The following is a 17,270-nucleotide window of genomic DNA, read 5'->3' as shown; positions in this document are numbered from 1 at the left end:
GAATTAGAAATCGTTGAACGTTAAAGATCATTAATTAAGCATCATTCTGGTCAGTTATTAACTAAGAAACTCTTTATGAGTATTCGACGAAAGTACAAAAATTTATAGTTCATATTTTTTTCTTAATAATTAATTGTAAGATGTACGTATTTATTTACTTACCTACAATATTTTATTATTGTACGTCTTTCGAGATCTTATTTCTTCGATGTTTCGCTTAAAACAATTCGAGTCACCGAAATCTAGTTATTTTAATATCTTTTACCGAATGTCATTAATCTTCGTTAATTAAAGACGCTATCAAAATCATATCTGGCGATATCAAGATTTGATTTGATATAATATTTTTAAATATCGAATGACATTTTAGAAATTATAGTATTTTTTAAACGTTTATATATATAAAATGATTATTATGACAAATATCTACTTAACTCGAATCGATTATTTCAAAATACAAAAATGATATCTACACCAGCCAATTTATGTTCAAAATTTGTCATCCAATCTTATCAATTAATAAATATCTGGAAATATCAAAGAGGAGTATTATAAGCTTCGTCAATATTAGTATTACGCTATGACGTATATTCCGCGAAGCTTGTTTGCTCAACGCATCAGCAAGATGATATCACTGTGTCTTAAAGTCAAGATGAATGATCGTCGCGCCTTTGTTAGTAAAGCGTCCATTTCCATCTTACGTCCTATCTTTTATCAACAGAACAACGTTCTTACTATATAACTAATAAAAATATCTATTATAGTATCCGTATATATAAAACGTATAGTACTTTTTATTGTAATTTTAAAGTTTGATAATTTTCAATGGATTTTATTGCATGTCGATCGTAACGAAATCAAACACAATCCTGAAAAAAATTTGATTTTTCTTTTTCTTATAATTAACTAAGAATAAACTCCGACGAAGCGTGGATTTGATCACGTTATTTATTCTTTTCCTTATTGTTAGCTTGCAAACGAATAGACAATAATTACCATCATTATCTTCGTCGTTCGTTAAAAAAATGTACCATCGTTTTTCTTACTAAATTGTTTCCTAGGAAATCGCGACAAATCTCGACTACAACGTTAATCTGCGCAGTTCCTGTCTGAAATGGCGTTTGTTACACGGTTATACTCTCTAATATAGAAACGAGTATGGAAATCAGAAACGTGCGTTATGATCCACGATGATGATAATATACATCATCAAAGTGAATTCATGTCTAATGAGATAAGATCATTCAAGATTTAACTTTTTCTTTTTTCTTGGAATATTTCTTATTATTCACTAGCCATATTATTCCATCGTTTTAAATTTGTGTTTTTAAAGAATCGTTTTAATCAAGTGGCACACAATATAAAGTTTTCTCGTGAATTTCTTTTTTTCTTCGATGAAAACAACAAATCAAGGTTTTTTAATTTTTTTTATGCCTTATTATTATTACACTCTTAACTAATAGAAAATAAGTTTATACAAAAAGTTTTTTATTTTCTTTGTTTGTAAAAACCTGCCTTTAATTTGATGTTTCCAAAAAATTTCCAGTTACTCATGTAAATGATTTCCCCTGTTTTACTGATCCAATACGAAATATTTGAGTAAATTTGATCTCAATATGATTTAAAAATTTTTCACAAAATTTACAAATTTGAGAAAACTTGAGAAAGAAGTGAATCTGTTATATATACATAAAAAAAAAAATTACATTAAAATTTGTCAAAAGGATTCACGCTTAATGAAAATTTGTTAGAACTTTTCTGTTTTTCATTTTATAAAACTGGTAATTCTATACCTTTGACAATAATTTAAGTTTTTTTAATAGCTAATGATGTAAAAAATAACGTATAAAAATTTTAGCACAACCAGTTTTATAGTTTCTTTTTTTTTTCTTATGAAAGTTTGAAAAATTATGTTTTGAGAAAAACGCATTGATAGTTAATTTTAAATGAAATGAGAACTCATTTATAATTCCAAGACAGAGAAAATTATTTATCGAAGAAAGCAAAGGGAAAAAGAAAACAAGAACAGAAGAAAATTTGCAAACAAACCAATTTAGTTCCACTCATGCTTGCATGGTGGTGTTGTATATACGTGACACACTAATCCAATTTCCATATGTGCCGTGCGTATATACAGCTTATCAGGATCGTGGTTTCGTGTGTCTATTTCTTTTATTCTTTATAGTTCTTCTTCCTAGTATTTCCGCCTCCACCCCTCTATCCTCACCACTTAACTTTGACTATATATATCTTACCGGCAAAGTACGAAATGTACGAGTGAAGAAAGATCCTGAAAGGCTACTATTATATAAATAACGTGCATTCCTCAAAAATACAAATGTTATTCTGAACAAATAATGAGAGTGTTTAAAAACCAATCGGAGATGTATTTCTTATTTTGCCGGTTTCTCATTTGGCATCTTACAGAATACCTAGGAAATGTGTGAAATATGAATACATTTCCTACATTGTCGGCTAGTTTTATGCATTTTGTACTTTGCCGGTAACATATAAAATAATATCCGGATATCAAAACTTGTCGATTATATCATTCATCCAAAGCTTCGAACATTTCTTCATGCGATCTAAATATAAGATAAATTTATTCTTCGGAAAACATTTATGGAATAATAATAAATTTTGTGCATTGACGATTAAAACAGTAGCATTGTTTTTATTATTATTATTATTATCTTAGCTGTGAATATTCAATTCGAACTGGAATAAATAATAAAAAAAAATTATTTCAAGAACATATTATTTATTGTAATGCTTTTTGATACACAACATTTTTAGTTTTCTTTTTTGGTACGTCTAATTGGTGGCATTTTGAAGAACCAAAATTCAATTGAAAATAAAAAATTGACTCCTTTAGTTTTTCTGTATAACCAGAAGTTAGTTCTCTTTTTGGTAAGTTTAGTCTACTAAAACTTACCAAAAATCGATATATTAAACTTTTAAAATATTGCTTGCGGGAAACGTATTTTTATGTTTTTCGTAGATTGTCACTTGAGCGCGGGTCACGTAAAAACACGTATTTAAATGCGGGCGAAGTTACCCGCATTACCCCCTACTAATTTCTATAAACACATTCACTTCTTTCGTTAAGTTTTCTCAAATTTTTAAATTTTGTGAGCGATTTTCTTAATTTTTCTTTCCATAAGAACCTTTTACTAAGTATTAGAAAACTTAAAAAAAAAAAAAAAAGATGAATGAAATCGGTAAAGTCGTTCTCAAGTTATGATGGCGTGACCAAGGAAAACAGGAATTCATTTTTATATATATAGATTATTATTATTGATAATCAAATAAAATGGATTAATTGCAATAACATTGGTGATAAATGATTATTTCTGATAAATTATTTCATTAAAAATATGAACAAAAGAATTTTTACCAAAAATTATATCCAAAATACGTCGATGTCGTAAGAGCGATAAAATTTGTATTGATGAATTTATAAATAGGTGTGTTTGTGGATAAAAATGTGAAAGATTCGAACAACTTGAAACCGGTCACTTTATTGTATACAAATTCGCTAGATAAGAACGCATAAATGTCTCCATATTCGGTTCGATTGACTCTCGTGAGAATCGACCGAGAGAATTAATTATCACTTGAAGAATGCCATGAGCTCGTACTTACTTACGTGTTTCAAGCAATCGAGCAAGGAATTTAATACTACGATAGAACGTGGTACAATCGTGAAATCGGGAGTCGGTATAACAGAAAAAAATAAATGTTTCTTTTGTATCCCGCGGTTAGGTTCTCTATCTCTCTCTCTCCTCTTACTTTTATTTCTTTCTTTCGATTGGCTGACCTCGTCACTTTTTCACCAAACACTAGTAATTACAAGAGACGAATTGCTTTGGTAATAATCCGACGAGCAATGACAGATCATGTTCCAGATTGTTTAACGACTCTTGGCTTAATACTTAATGCGACTAAACCCGTCGAACTATTTTTTTTCCTCCTGTCAGATAGAAGAGAAATAATAAAACAAATATGTCGATCGCTTTTAGTTACGAAATTCTCGTGGAAACCGTTCAGCGTTAAAAATGATTACTGCGTTATTGCGATAAACCAAAAGGAAACAGCGGATATGAAAAAGATTCGAGAAAAATTGTAAATAAATATTAGAAAAGAATTTTCTTACTTTTTTTTATCTGCGACTTCTATTGCAACAATTTGAAAATTGTTTGATAATAATGGATTTGTGATTGTCATTATAATAATTACGGATGTCCAAAGAAGCTCGCGAAAAGTATCGTAACGTGAGAAGCTTTAAGAATAAGGAACACTTTGCACGTTAGTGTCATAGCACGAGGAAGTGTACTTTCCACGGAAAACTTTCTTCAGATCGTTTGCACGGTTTATCCAGGATATCCGTTTTCTCGCGTGTGGGAATAAAAAGAAAAAAAAAAAAAAAAAAACAAAAATTAGAAAATCAGGTGATGAGAAATAGAATAAAAATATATAAAAGAAAAAAGAGAGATACGAAGAAATAAAGGAATAGAAAGAAAATTTCAAGAAAGTCTTTTGTATGTAAGTATTACAAATTATCGTTTAAAGTACATTCTAATCAAGGTGATTATTTCGGTCTAGGGAATTTTAAGAAAATGACTAAATGAAAGAGAAGAAAGTTTAAACGCGTTCTCTTTCCTTTTCTTTTCAATGCTTCGCTTTATATTTGTTGTTGTGCATGCGACACGTGCGAGTATTTACATATCGACACACTCGGGTGACGTTAATTTACCGGTAAAATGAACTCTTTGTAATTCTCATTAGTAAAGAGTAAACGAATATGCAAATTCAAGTGTTTATCATGAGCTCGATGAAGCAGAAATCTTCGATTTTCAGTGAACGAGAATGTCGAAGTTTCGATAACTCGGTCCAACGAAATGGCAAGACTAATTCGAAGTAAGAACCTCTTTCACTTGCAAATGTGCTTGCGAATATTTCGTACAATTGATACAGAAGAAGTTTTTCTTTATATAAATTATATAATGGAAACGGAGACCATCTGAAACTTCCCTTCAAGAGAAACTCTCTATCTCTCTCTCTAAATAACTTTATCTTTGATTTTCTTCTTCGTCGTTTCAAATGCTAGTCCTTTTCATGTCTGGCATTATGGCATTTAGTTTGCATTATCAATACCCTCGCAATACCCTCAACGAAGAAACTAATTCGAAATAATACTCGCGTTCATTGATAATCAAATCATCAAAAGTTTTCATGAGATTTTAGATGAATATATTATATGTTTTAAGATTTTCTTAAGTTCATCTTAATCTCAAAGAATATATATAGTTTATCTGCGATAATTTATAGAAGGGGTTAATTTTAATAAAATAATTATTGCAATAAAAGGACAGGTTAATCTTTTTAAATACACTAATCATTAAATTTTATCTATATTTGATTTTTTTCTTATTTGCAAATTTCCATATAAATTTTGAAATAACATAAGAAAAAAATAAGATTTATTAACGAATTAATTATATTTTACGTATAGTCGTCTTGTTACGATTTCATATAATATTTTTCCTCCGAGGAAATGGCATGTAATTTGTATAAGTGTGTCGTGAGAGACATACGCATGCTAGATTCTTCAAAATGAACGAATGAACGAACGAGTCTCGTCTTATATCTCGGAAAGTTTTTTCTTCTACTGAAAGCCTGGAAGAATTGTACCTTAGAAATGATCTCGTCCGGTTGCTTTTGAAACGCGTTTCTTCCGTTTTGTGGTTTTGTCTTTTCTTACAAATTCATTTCCCTTCCTTTTTTTTTTTTTTTTTTTTAAACAAATAAATTCAATATAAATATTACTCGATTAATATTCACTTATATCTTCATTTTTCATTATTATAATTATGTAATGATATTGTTTTTGTTCAGAAAATTTATACTAATTGGTAATAATAATCGGAAGAAAATATTTATATGTATAAATAGAATGATACATGCATTGTTTCTTCACGATATTAAAGTATATCTATTAGGATATCTTTATTTAGAAATAAATAAATTTTACTTTGGAAAATATTATTATTAAAATTGTATAGAATATTGTTAAAAACTTAACGAAATATGAAATATAATTTCTTTGAGAATGAAACTTTTTTCGTAATAACACAAATTAAAGTTGAATATTATCTAGATTCTTTGTTTTTTCCGGGTGCTGAAAAAAACATTAGGAATTTTTTATGAGGATATAATTAAAATGGAAAAAACGTGACAATCTTTTTCTTAAAAGAATCACACAGGCATACGTCATATCCTAAATACGAAAGAGGAAACAAAATAAGATAATTGGATGTACTCACGTTCATAATCTAGCCGCAAAATTCCTGGAACGTTTGACTCGTGACAGGTATAATTATAAAAGAAACATAAAAAAAAAGAAACCAATCAAAAAAAAAAAAGAATTAATGTCGTCGATCGCGCATCATAATCGAAACTGCAATTAAAACACTTAGGCTCGTCACTGATAATATTGTTGTTGTTGATTTTCTTATTTTTAATGAAATGCTGTCACATACATATACGCGAGATAATTCGAAAAACTTGAAAGGATGTATTTTTGTTGGTCGTTGAAAAAAATAGATCCTTGATAAAATGTGTTAAATGAAAAGTTTAAAAAATAAAAGGGACGACTATTATGAAGGAAAAGTGAGGCAAGGAAATGAAACGACCCGTCGCTTGCGAAGGATGAATATCGACTGAAGCGCCTCACGAAACGTTAACTTGCTTAGCCGAGCCTCCCGCGCTCGGTTACGCTTCGAAATTCAAAACGCGCACGCTCCATTGGGTATCCGAGAAGAATACTATAAAACCTCCATGGGGATGTATCTATACGTCATTTTTAATCAAAAAATTCGACCGATTCTTTTTCATATCTTATTTTTTCTTTCATACCAATCTCAAAAAACATTGAAAATATTTAATACGATTTTCAATTATATATTCAAAATTATTTATATACCGTATAATAAAGAATATTTTTTAAATTGAATATTGCATATTCCAAAGCTTCGAGAAAGTAAATAGTGTTTGTATAATATATTCGTCATTTGAAAATAATTCATGAAATATAGTATAAATAATTCAATTTGATTAGATATACTAGGTATACTATACAGAATGTAAGTAATGAGTATCATCTAATATTGATATTTTACTATATTCAATATTAATCTTGATAAATATTATATTTTCTCATTTTTTTTTTTTTTTTTTATATTTACCTCATAATATTTTTTTCATAATTTCATATAAAAACAAATTCGTTAGATTTTCGTAGTTGAATACTCGATCGAATGATTTATCATTGAAAAGTAGCAAACCATTACCGACCACAGTTCGAATCGAGGTGATTTCCATTTCTTTTTTTCTTTTTTTTTCCTTTTTTCCTTCCTTCTTTCCTTTCTTGCTTTCTTCCTTCCTTTGTAGGAGAGAAATGAAAGAAACATGAATGGAGCTAACGAGAGGATAAGAGTTATCCCGGTGGAAGCTCTTGTTTACCAGGCGTAACGAAAGAAAGGACGGTAATATGTCTTTTTGTCGGTGTATCCGCGTATTTGCACTTTACATGTTGTAACTGCAACTCGGTGGACGAAAATGTCGCTACAAACGAACTATGTCTCTTTGCCAACGATTTATATTATATATTTATATAGAAAATTTTGTACATGAATCTTGTCTAATGCGTGTCCGAAGCATTATAGAAATCTCCCCCATTTTCCTTCACGCTTATCTACATTTATACTATTTTTTATTTTATTTATTCTTTTTTTTTAAGATATGACATCATAGTCATGGATAAAAAAGAATTTTAAAAAGTTAAATTGACCTCTTGACCCGACTATTATCAATTATTATTTATAACTCATTCGAATTATTTCGAAATATTTTGAATTTGTGTTAGACATTTAAAAAGAATCCGAAGAAGAGACATGCCAGAGGGAAGATACGAATGGAGCTACCCTTACAGATTACGAGAACGTTGCTTTCTCATCCATAATATTGGAACTTTACGAGATTGTCATAATCGAATTTTGTTTACCACTCCGTAGGATGGCTTATAAAAATTTGAAAGTAGATAGAAGGTATAGTATCATATTCGTATAGTTTACGATCCACGTATGTGCAACGAACAATTAAATAAATAAATGAATTTAAAGTATAGTTTCTATGTAATAGTAAAAAAAACGATTAAGATGCAACTAAACACATAACGTGATTGTAATTAAATTATAAAATATTTACGTTGAAAAGAGAAGCAAGTGAGACTTTCGTTATATTGATAATGTTGTTCATAGATAAAAATTGTGCTTAAGTATCTACCAACAATGTGAGCTTCATCGAGCATCATTAATAATAAAATATGAACTTTTTTATATCGGGTTCATCGGCGATAGATACATGCCAAACAAAATTAATAACTCGCTTCAAATAGTTCACCGATGAGCAGCGAAAATCAATTAGATAACTGTATCAACTGAAAGTTTCGAACTTGCAAACGAATTACAATGTTTTAAAGAGGATAGAGATAATTGATCAATGCTAAAGGCGATAGATTGATATGAATTGTCTATATATCTGTTTACTTTATATGAATTTTCATTTCACCGTAGGTTATTTTTTAAGTGGAGAAAAATTTCCGATCTAACGTTAGAAAAATTTGTTATCAGATATTTCGAGTGACGTATTCCTGATACTTATTTGGAAAATTTATGAAGAGAGTACGAGAATTCCCGGTAGATCGTGGTACCCGGAAGCAAACTGGAATGAAATAGAAAGAGAGAAGGGAGAAGAAAAGGAGGTAAAGTTTGGTCCGTTGCCGTTGGCAGATGCACGAAGAATTTCTCACAGCATCGCGGCCCAGTTTTATATAAATCTATAGCATTATCCGCGTAAGCGTAACGCGATTCCGCGTAAACTTATGTTAGTCGTACTTTTGACGGACGTTGAATAATGCACGAAGTGCATAGCGGCCAAGAAAGTTGTACGCGAATTTCTGTTTATCTTGCAAATCGTTCACACTAAGGAAATCGAACGGTTGCATAAAATGATGAGAAATAATGCATTTCTCCTTATTATTGAATACTTACTGTATTCAAGAACATACAGTTGTGGTATTTCTTATAATCTCAATATATTAATCTTGATATAGAATAATAAGATTTTATTGCTTACTTTGTCCTTATCTTAATTTCCTTTCCTACACATATCGATGATTATATGCGAATTAATAAAGATAAGATACTTTATTTATTAATTTCTTATTTTAACTTTTTAAATATATGATCCTATATATTTAGTTTATTTATAAAATATGTACTAATGGATTTGTTTCTAGTACGAGTTGAAAAACATGACATTTCTAAGTTGATAGACCTTTACAAATTGAATTATACATAATGAGTATAATTGTTTTGTGCTTAATCCATGACGTTGTGATTGCTGTATCATGAACGATAGATATATGACGCCCCTCGTTAAGTGGTCATTATACCGCGATTCCACAAATAAATTCTCCATTCTTGAAGGTGCAGAACAAATTTTTCACTTTATCAAAAAATTTAAATTAATCTCAGATCTCCATTTCGTCATTCAATTTTAGTTGGAAATTCTTTGTTAAAGTTGGAATATATACAGTATTTTCAATAATTAATAGTATAATTTATTTTAACATTCATTATCAAGATATTGTTCATTTCAATAAACTTCTTAGATTTAAATTTCATAAAAATATTTTTTTGACAGAAATATATGACTATGATAACTTTAATATTTCTCGATCAGTTTTTATTGCCTACTTTTTATAGAAATACAATTCACGTCATATTATTATGTCAGTATTAACAATGAAATATCTATCTTGTGCGCAGTAACGCTGTGATTAAAGGTAAAAGCAGTGAAACTATTCCCATTTTTTCCATACTTGAAGAATTGCAGTTGTCAGTTTCACAAGTTCTTATAAGACAACTTGTTTGCTCTACGTCAGGATATTCAAACATACTACAAGTCAACGAGTCCTTTAGAGAACATCCTCGATGTACTTCATTTCTCAAACTTGTACCTATAATATAATAAATTTAAATTCACATTTGAATGTCATATGATATTGAATGAAATTTATTGATGTATAAATATTTATTGTTAAATAATAAAATGAAGAAAATTTTCAATAAATTTCAAGACTTTAACATTCATATTAATTCGTAATGATTATTTCGATATTTAAAATGAGTTACATGATATGATATTACTTACGATTTTTTATAGTTGTATGTACCTCGAAGCATTCATACGTTATGTTTTCGAGTTCTTTAAACCAATCTGTTTACAATTTTCAAATATAATAATTAGCAATTTTTAAATTATTATTAGTTATCAATTTTTAGATAGTTGTATGTTATAGAGTTTCTTGGATGTATTAAAAATATAGTATAATCTATACATATATGAATATATATAATACCAATAGACATAGAATCTGATTCTGTTAGATCCAATTTAGAACTCGTCGTCGAATTTGATGTCGTCGAATTTGGTGTCGTCGAATTTGGTGTYGWCGAATTTGRTGTTGACGAATTTGRTGTYGWCGAATTTGGTGTCGTCGAATTTGGTGTCGTCGAATTTGGTGTYGACGAATTTGGTGTCGACGAATTTGGTGTCGTCGAATTTGGTGTCGTTGGATCTGGTGTCGTTGGATCTGGTGTCGTCTGATCTGGTGTCGTCGGATCTGGTGTCGTCGAATTTGTTTGCAGTGATGAACAATCTTGGCTTTTGCCTAGATTTTTTGTACAATCTGATTGTGAACCGTCACATATGTAACACTTTATTCCTTCACCTGGTACAGACAAATAAGAATTATAGCTTATTCAAATAAATATTCAATTTTTGATCGCACAATAGGAAACCATTTGTTTTCTTTTTTTTTAAAGAGAGAGAGAGAGAGATAGGTTGTAATTACTTAAACAACATTAAAAGGAATTAGAATACGCAATCGTTTACCTAACTCGATTGACGCAAAAAGAAGACTCGTGAAAAAAAGACACGACACAATTAGAGTGTAAGATTGTTTTCGTGACATGTTGAACGAGCTTCCTGGACTTTCACGTAATAAGTTTGACTACCTCTCTTTAACTGACGCGAAACTGCGAAAGAACAAACATTTTTTATTAATCCTTATCATTTCCCTATCAATCGATTGACCCTACATAACAGTTTATCTCGATAAAGAGCGCCAATCGATATCGCTATCTTCGGTGAGTCGTGATTAAAAGAACTTCTTTGAAAAAACTTTACCATTATACTTTCCGTTTCTCTGTTAAAGTATCCTCATTTGCTCATAACGATAAGATATAGAATGTTATCTATCGTACTACTGTTTCTTTTTGATCCTTATCTACAATCGAAGATACGATTGATATTATTTTTCTTCTTGCTTATATTAAAAATCGCTCGTCATAAGAATGATTATCAATAGAATGGAATTGCAGCTTTTTATGTAAGTATTTTTACAGATTATATCCAATAAGTGAGCCGGATTAAAACTTAATTCTTTTTGCACATAGAAAAAAGTAGTTACATTCGTGCACCTATTAACTCCTGCAGACAACCTAAATCTGGACCATGCAATGAGTCCAACTGACTAACAAAACAATTCCAACCAACGGAAGTTGTCGTTACGATAACTCATCGGCATTCGCTTTGCGATAATTAGACCGTTTTGTTAATTTACTTTGCGAACACTTTATTAATTAGGGTGCAGAAATATTTCCAAAACAATACAGAAGCACTTATGCATTCCAACAGTTTTTATTTTTCATGGTTATCAAACACTGATAAGTAGTTTGGTTTTATTTTTCTTACTGTTATTTTACTGTTGCCACCTTAAAGTAAATAAACGTTATAAATCAATTATACATTATTTGTACACAAATTGAAAATTAAATAATAATTTTTATTGAAAGTTAAACATTTTCCCTTTCATCGATTGTATGTTTTTCTTAAAACATCATAATTTATTTTTTAACAATGTTCTGATAAATACGCAATCAGCTCGCGAGGCTTTAGTCTGATATTGATAAGATATCATTAGATTAGTCTAAATCTCGCTGCTATCGAAAAATTCCTTATCATAACGTTGATAGTTTCAATACAAAAGAAAATAGTAATGCAACTATCATCAGTCAAGCACAACTTATCTGGAAAAGTTACATGGTATAGTTTCAATGTCACGCAGGTGTGTCGAACTATATTTTCCACAGGTGTTGAAAATAAGAATTATATGTACAATATATATCTCTATATACATGGTTAAAAGAAATTAGAGCATTTTTTTTATTATTTAAAACCGATTTGATGCGCTCCAACATGAAATTTTTTTCAGACCCCATATAAAGACTACCCTAATATACACACACGTTATATGTAATATCTCCTCATATGTTACTATTTTATTGCAAAATATCATAACCAAGTATAAGAAACACATAAACGATTGTAAAACGTTTCAAATATTATTTAAAAAGCATACATACTGAACTTCCTTAATTTCCTCGTCTTGGACTCCGATTTATAACATTCCACTCCCACGCATCTGCAATTCCCAGCGTGACTAATATATCCTCCTAATTCGCATTAGCCGCAAATGTGCCCTTAATGAGGGTTATTCCGTGCGTGAACTCGAAGGATAGAAGAGGGACCGCCTAGAATGCATTGTGCGATGTTCACAACAAAGACTTCTTCTTCTTTTTTTAATTAACCTTTGTTTATCACAAAGGCTTGTAAATAATGTACGAGTAAAAAAGAGAGAAAGAAAAATTATAATATTAATTGTATAGAATCAAAAAAAGATCGATCTTAATGATTTTATAACCTAACTTTTATGATAAGGAAAAATAAATAAATTTTATTTGTATGCTGTATTGTGATTGATTTGAACAATGATACTTTATTTACTTTTCAATAAAACATTAAATATTATCGAAAGTTTTATTGTAAAATATGTTTGACAATAAAAAACGATTGTTCTTCTTATTTAATAAGCTATTGTATTACTTTACTAATTTTATCTTGCCTCATTAGATAGAAATTATATTTAGTGATGTACTCGTTAGATACTCGATCGTTGTACCGAGAATCAGTCAAGATAACGGTGCGAGTAAATATTTCTTTAAGATCGATTATAAATACTGAACAAAAGTTATTTAATTTTGTTATTGTAATGAAAAATGAACATCGACTATTTTCATACGTCAAAGTATTTATTTATCTCTATTTTTAATATCACAATTCTCATAGTAATCTATGTATATAAAAATGAATCCCTGTTTCCCTTGGTCACGCCATAACATGAGAACGACTTTATCGATTTCATTCATTTTTTTTTTTTAAGTTTTTTAATACTTTGTAGAAGGTTCTTACGGAACGAAAAATTAAGAAAATCGCTCACAAAATTTAAAAATTTCAGTGGATTTACGCGTGCAGCGGGCGTTTTTTCGTGAATCTCGCGTGAATTTGCCCGCTGTTACTTATCGTAAGAGAAGATATTAAAAATCTGTATCTTTTGTTCCCTATCGTATCGGAAGATATAAACAGGCTTAGAACGAAATATTTTATATCTGCTTTTTTACTTCACCGGTTTCTCATTTGTCATGAATACATTTCCCACGTTGCCGAAAAACGCTTTGCATTGAGGACAATGCCGAATAATTGCTAACATTGCCTGATTTCCCACTATTCCGGTAACATATATATATCTTGTTATATCAGAAAGATACAAACGACACTGATTCTGGCAATTGCGTGCTTTTTAATTATAAAAAACCGGAAACCAAACGCGTCAGAGATAATTTTTTTCAATCATAAACATCCTGATGATACGGAATAATTTGCATTAACTCGACTGTAATTGTTATACAATCGTACAGGGCAGTAGTAAAATATTGCAAAGCTTTTCTATTGATAAAATGTATTATTGATAAGAATGTTTTTATCATAAAGTATTATCTCTTCGATAAGGCCAGAGATGGATAAATCAATTTATGAAATATATAATAATGATAAATGATACAGAAAATAACACATATATTACAACTTCGCGCGATTTATTAATCGATAATGAGAATAGAAAACGGGATTTCAAGGGAATAACATATTAGTTATCTTATTTTTAGTATTTGATCGATCATAATTGCAAAAAAACATTGTTTTCATAATACTAATTTTTGAACTATAATATTCAGTAATGCGTAAGTATTCTTTATTTTAAATTTTAAATGATAATCGTTAGTATTTAGCATACATCGATACAACGGCGGATTAAGCGGTAAGCGGACTAACATAAGCGGCCGCATGGGACCGCGGAATAAAAAAGGGTCTCGAATGATCCTCGAGGTCTTAACATTTCTTGTCATTGGGGTTTAAAAAGAAAATTATATTTTTTTAATAAATTTTTTTTTATTTAATATATGTAATTTTATGTGTGGTATAATCGCATGCAATAATTGCTATATTCTAAAATCTGTTGATTTAAATTGACTTATTTTGTCGCTTGGTGTATGTCTGAAATATTAATGTATAAGAATAAACCCAAATATTTGGTCTTTTACGGACGTATTTGGTATGTATTGACAAGCGACTATATGAATCTTGACATTCTCCAATTTTGATTTTTCACGATAACATATACAATAAATCCTATCATTAAATTATTTAAACTATATTTCCTAATGTTATTTTACGTTTAATGTTAATACAATAGACATTTAGCATAAATTGTAGAATTTTAAGTGCAATTAATTACGAGTAATTAGATATATCTTACAATTAGCTCAGTATAAAATATTATAGTCGAAATAACATGGATCAAATCTTAGAATATATAGTTCTAGGCACTTCGAGACGGATTGGACCGTCGGCCGGTGGCAAACGATCGAATAAGAACTCGAAACGTGACGCGCCTACGTCGAAGGATTACGCGAAGTAAGGCTCACGGCCAAGTTCAGGGCCAACGAGATCGGATCTGCCATTAAAATTACAAAACAAGATTCCACGTGCGTTCTCTTTCTGTCTGTCTGTCCCTCTCTCTCTCTCTCTCTTTTTCCTCTACTTTTTCTCTTTCTCTTTTGACTTTCACTACGCCGTATTCATCGATCGACGTGAAAAATTTTCACCTAAAATTTTCGATTATCTTTTACTAAATCGAAATAAACAATAAACAAAAAACATTTTTCCTTGAATTTACATTTACGTAACAATCACGATTGAAGATAAATATATAAATATTCTTCAAGCAGAACTTATTTATTTCGTGGAAGGCACATTGTGATGGTTACAAATTTTATCTAGATTAAATAAAGTTCATTCTACTTGAAACACTTTTTTGCATAACGAATAGTATGGGAGATTACATGTAAAATTACTTGTAAAACTTCATAGGAGGCACCGTATTTAAATATATTGTTTATGCATAACAAAAGCTATTTACATGTCTATAATTATGACAGTGAACTAACGTAAATCAAAATATACAAAAATATAATTTTATAATTTATTCTATATAATTGTGATTATTATTGTAAAATAAATCATAAAATCAATTTTTTCCAATTTTTGACTTACAATTAGTCTACTATTATAATTACAGAAACATATATAAATTATAAACACACACATCTACTAATTATATAGATTATAAGATATAAACATGTTTCAATTTAATGATAAAAATACATCTAATTTCCATTTCAATTAGGAATTGAAATGAAAACATTGCATAAACTCTTACGAGAATTTAAAGCTCGATACTAAGAGATCGTGAACGCAGTAAGACCAAACCCGTCGTAGAGCTTATACTACGTTTAAGTTTGCAGAGAAGGAAAGACATTGGTGGCCAAGTTCAGGGCTAACAAGATCCAATCCTGTCCTGACTCTTTGCTCGCTCGAAGGCAGCCTCTGCATAAGGCCCACCTTTTCTCTTCGCGTAAAAGGACTCCATGTTAAACCTCGGCGTTACTTCGACCACAACCTCCCTTTTCTTCTTATTCTCCTTTCTCTTTTATTTTCTCGTGTTCAGAGTTGCCTGCCATTCACTCGTTTTATCTTGCTTTTGACCCTCTTGCTTCTTTCTCTCTCTTTCTTTGCCCATTACACTCTCATCTCCTTATCTTCTTCTTCTTCTTCTTCTTCTTCTTATAATTATTCTTCTTCCTCTCTTTTTAATGCCTATTAATGCAGACACTGTATCGTTTCTTTGTTCAAATGACATACGTTCAAGTACACTCCTTTAAGTCGATTTCATTAACACTGATCGACCAAGTCAATTTTATTTATATAAATCAATACGTTCTTATATAATTTTTAACAATATTTTTAAAATAATCTTCAGAAAATGTTATATTTCATTCTTTTATATAACATATGGTCATAATTCGGTAAAAATCAATGAATATACATTTTATGAACGTTTTATGTTTGTAAAACCAACTATCGATCGTGAAAAATTAACGGAATTGTTGTTGTCATTTTTATTCAAGGAAGGATTTTTTTGTGTTATTTATTGGAAAAAAGAAATTCATGTTCTTTTGAACGTTGTTTTCTCTTGACAGAATCGATAAGATATACTATACATTAACGCAAAGAGCCGTTTAACTGTCCCTCGACCGTTACTAATTTTAACTCTTTCCAGTACCACCGGTGAATACACATATATTTATGTGTGTACTTTTCTGCAGTTCGAAGCTCGGGGAAAGAGTTTTTGAACGAAGAAGCGTGAAATGACTCTCGAGCAAAAGAATATGTAATTTTCGTGCTGTCTCAGAGATACGTTCAAGGATAGAACGGGTTTTAGTTTTAACTGGCAAAGACAAATTTATTTTCCATCTATATCCGATGAACTATATGGATTCATGAATGTTTTACGATAGTTAATATTTTTCATTAATTCCGCTTATATAAAATTCAATGAATAATCCATTAGAGAACTCAAATATTTTATATTTCAAATTTAATATTTATATCAATCTGAATAAGACTTGAATATATTTACTATTGTTTTACCAATATGTTGCTTTATTATATTTATTAGTTTATACTTTCTAACATCAAAATATTAATCGAACATTAAAGTATCGTTATTTATATATTCTAAGAGATTTTAAATGTAAAAAATAATATATCTATACTATATTATATATATATATATATATATATATATATATACTTTTATACTAACAGTACTATAGAAAATAATC

At 29.6% G+C, this 17,270-nt stretch overlaps 2 protein-coding genes across 2 annotated transcripts in view; both read right to left on the bottom strand.

Annotated features, from left to right (window-relative positions):
• Positions 1 to 6,722, bottom strand: part of LOC106784229 — a 38,935-nt gene extending 32,213 nt beyond the window's left edge. The window contains exon 1 of the mRNA XM_014743555.1: positions 6,327 to 6,722. Coding sequence (XP_014599041.1) covers positions 6,327 to 6,332 — 6 coding nt within the window. The 5' untranslated portion in view covers positions 6,333 to 6,722. The remainder of the gene's footprint in view (positions 1 to 6,326) is intronic.
• A 2,945-nt stretch (positions 6,723 to 9,667) lies between these two features.
• LOC106784205 (flocculation protein FLO11-like) lies at positions 9,668 to 16,015 on the bottom strand. The gene is made up of 4 exons (XM_014743501.1): positions 15,928 to 16,015; positions 10,487 to 10,858; positions 10,279 to 10,344; positions 9,668 to 10,084 (listed from the first exon to the last, which is right to left on the bottom strand). Exons 1-4 carry the CDS (start codon positions 16,013 to 16,015, stop codon positions 9,879 to 9,881), a joined length of 732 nt encoding a protein of 243 aa, XP_014598987.1. The 3' UTR covers positions 9,668 to 9,878.
• Between the last annotated feature and the right edge of the window lie 1,255 nt (positions 16,016 to 17,270).

Source organism: Polistes canadensis, unplaced genomic scaffold, assembly GCF_001313835.1.
Source record: "Polistes canadensis isolate GaletaPanama2010 unplaced genomic scaffold, ASM131383v1 scaffold_32, whole genome shotgun sequence".
NCBI lineage: Eukaryota > Metazoa > Arthropoda > Insecta > Hymenoptera > Vespidae > Polistes > Polistes canadensis.
This window is presented reverse-complemented; position numbering and strand designations above follow the sequence as displayed.